The sequence below is a fragment of the Pteropus vampyrus genome, unplaced genomic scaffold (assembly GCF_000151845.1).
Source record: "Pteropus vampyrus isolate Shadow unplaced genomic scaffold, Pvam_2.0 Scaffold459, whole genome shotgun sequence".
Lineage (NCBI taxonomy): Eukaryota > Metazoa > Chordata > Mammalia > Chiroptera > Pteropodidae > Pteropus > Pteropus vampyrus.
In genome coordinates, this window is record NW_011889240.1 from 462,009 (window position 1) to 463,680 (window position 1,672).

The window sequence follows — 1,672 nt, forward strand, 5'->3', positions numbered from 1 at the left end:
CATGGCCCCGGTGAGCCCCGTGGACACTGTGTCTTTGGTGCCAGTCAGCACAGTCTTTGTGGTGTCCACACCAGTGTGAATGGCTTCTTTTGCCACGCCCACTGCCCCTGTGACCCCGCTGGCCACAGCCTCCTTGGTGCCTGTGAGTGCAGATCGGGTCATGCCGAGGCCTCCCTGCACCGCGCCTTTAGCTGAGTCCACTACATTGGCCATCCCGGAGGAGATGGCATCTTTGGTCCTGGTCATTGTGGAGCACACCACGTCCTTTGCCCCGGAGGTCATCTGATGAGAAAGCACACACACATGGTCAAGAGCAGAGGCTGGGAGGCTTGTCACAGCCCAGACTTCAGTCAGCCTGATTCCTGACGTGCCTGGGCAGAGGGACATGCACGTGGCATCAGAGTATTGCCTTGATTCAATAGATCCCCGATTGCTAAAGTGGGTCTCTAACACTTCTGGAACCCTTGGCAAGGAGCCTTGGCCTTGGGCTCAGCAAGCCATTATCTATTCATTTATGGCAGAATTTGAGCCTGGTGTCCCTGCCACAGTGGACAGACCAAATTGCTTATTGAAACGGATATATTCAACTAAGGGGAGGAAATGACTATTTAGAAAAGTAATACCTGGTAAAGTATAGGGACAAGTATTAGTTAGAGCTGTAGGAAATGGTTGATAATTTTAATCATTTTTGACCCATCCAAGGGCAATTGTCTCGAGTTCAACCAAACTGTTAAAGGGTTGTGATGCCCTCAGCGTTGCGCGGCCTGGGCTCAGCCCGAGTATGCTGTTTTTAATTCAGTGGCTCCCAGCCGGGGACACCGGGCGACGTTGGGGGCCATCTGTGGTTGCCATGACTTGGGGGAGAGAGCACTGCTTACGTCGAGTGGGTCAGGGCTCAGGGTGCTGCGTGACACCCCACAGTACATAAGAGCGATCCAACCCCCATGGCCACAGTGCTGAGGTTTAAAAGCTCTGACATTTTATTCTTGCTGCCCGTCTGCTGCCCAGCACCGAATCAAGTAGGCACCTTGGGCTCCGTTCCTGCAGAGACCCAGGTTCGAATCCCAGCTCTTTCCCGCACTCACTGTGTGGCCTCTGGCAAGCCACATCCCCTCCCTGAGCCTGTTTTAAAAAATGGGTCCTAAAACAGCACCTCCTTCCAGGGTCATCGGGGAAACTAGTCGAGGTGCCTGAAATGCTTTGCAGGTAACAGGTGCTCCGTTCACGAGTGGAGGGGAGCAGCAGAGGGGGAGCGTGTGAACAGGAAGAGGATGGGCTTTAATTCGGGCCGGAAGGGCCTGCCCAGGGTGAGCCCAGCGCGTCTTCTCCCTGAGGTGCTCAGGTCTGGCTGAGCTGAGGGCAGAGGGAAATGCAGAAACCCAGAGTGGGGGCCTGTGCTGGGTGAGGAGTCGGGGGTGGGTTCCTATCAGGGTTCTGCCACCCCGCTGTGGCCTCAGCTGCCTCAGCTGCCTCGCACCAGCCCCTCTGCCTGGCCCGGCCTTGGGGACAGCATAACATGGGCGGTCCCCATTTATCCAGGACCAGGGGTGGGCGTAGCGTGGGTGTAGTTCAGCCTCTGACTGCCCATGGGTCCTGCTGTGTGACCTTTGGTCAGTGGCTCAGCCTCTCTGTTCCTCAGCTGACATGTGGGGTACTGGGTGCTGTCCGCCCC

General features: G+C 56.5%; 1 protein-coding gene across 1 annotated transcript in view; it reads right to left on the reverse strand.

Annotated features, from left to right (window-relative positions):
- PLIN4 (perilipin 4) overlaps positions 1–1,672 on the reverse strand; it is a 10,083-nt gene that overhangs the window by 5,466 nt on the left and 2,945 nt on the right. Inside the window, exon 3 of the mRNA XM_023524278.1 lies at positions 28–482. Coding sequence (XP_023380046.1) covers positions 28–482 — 455 coding nt within the window. The remainder of the gene's footprint in view (positions 1–27; positions 483–1,672) is intronic.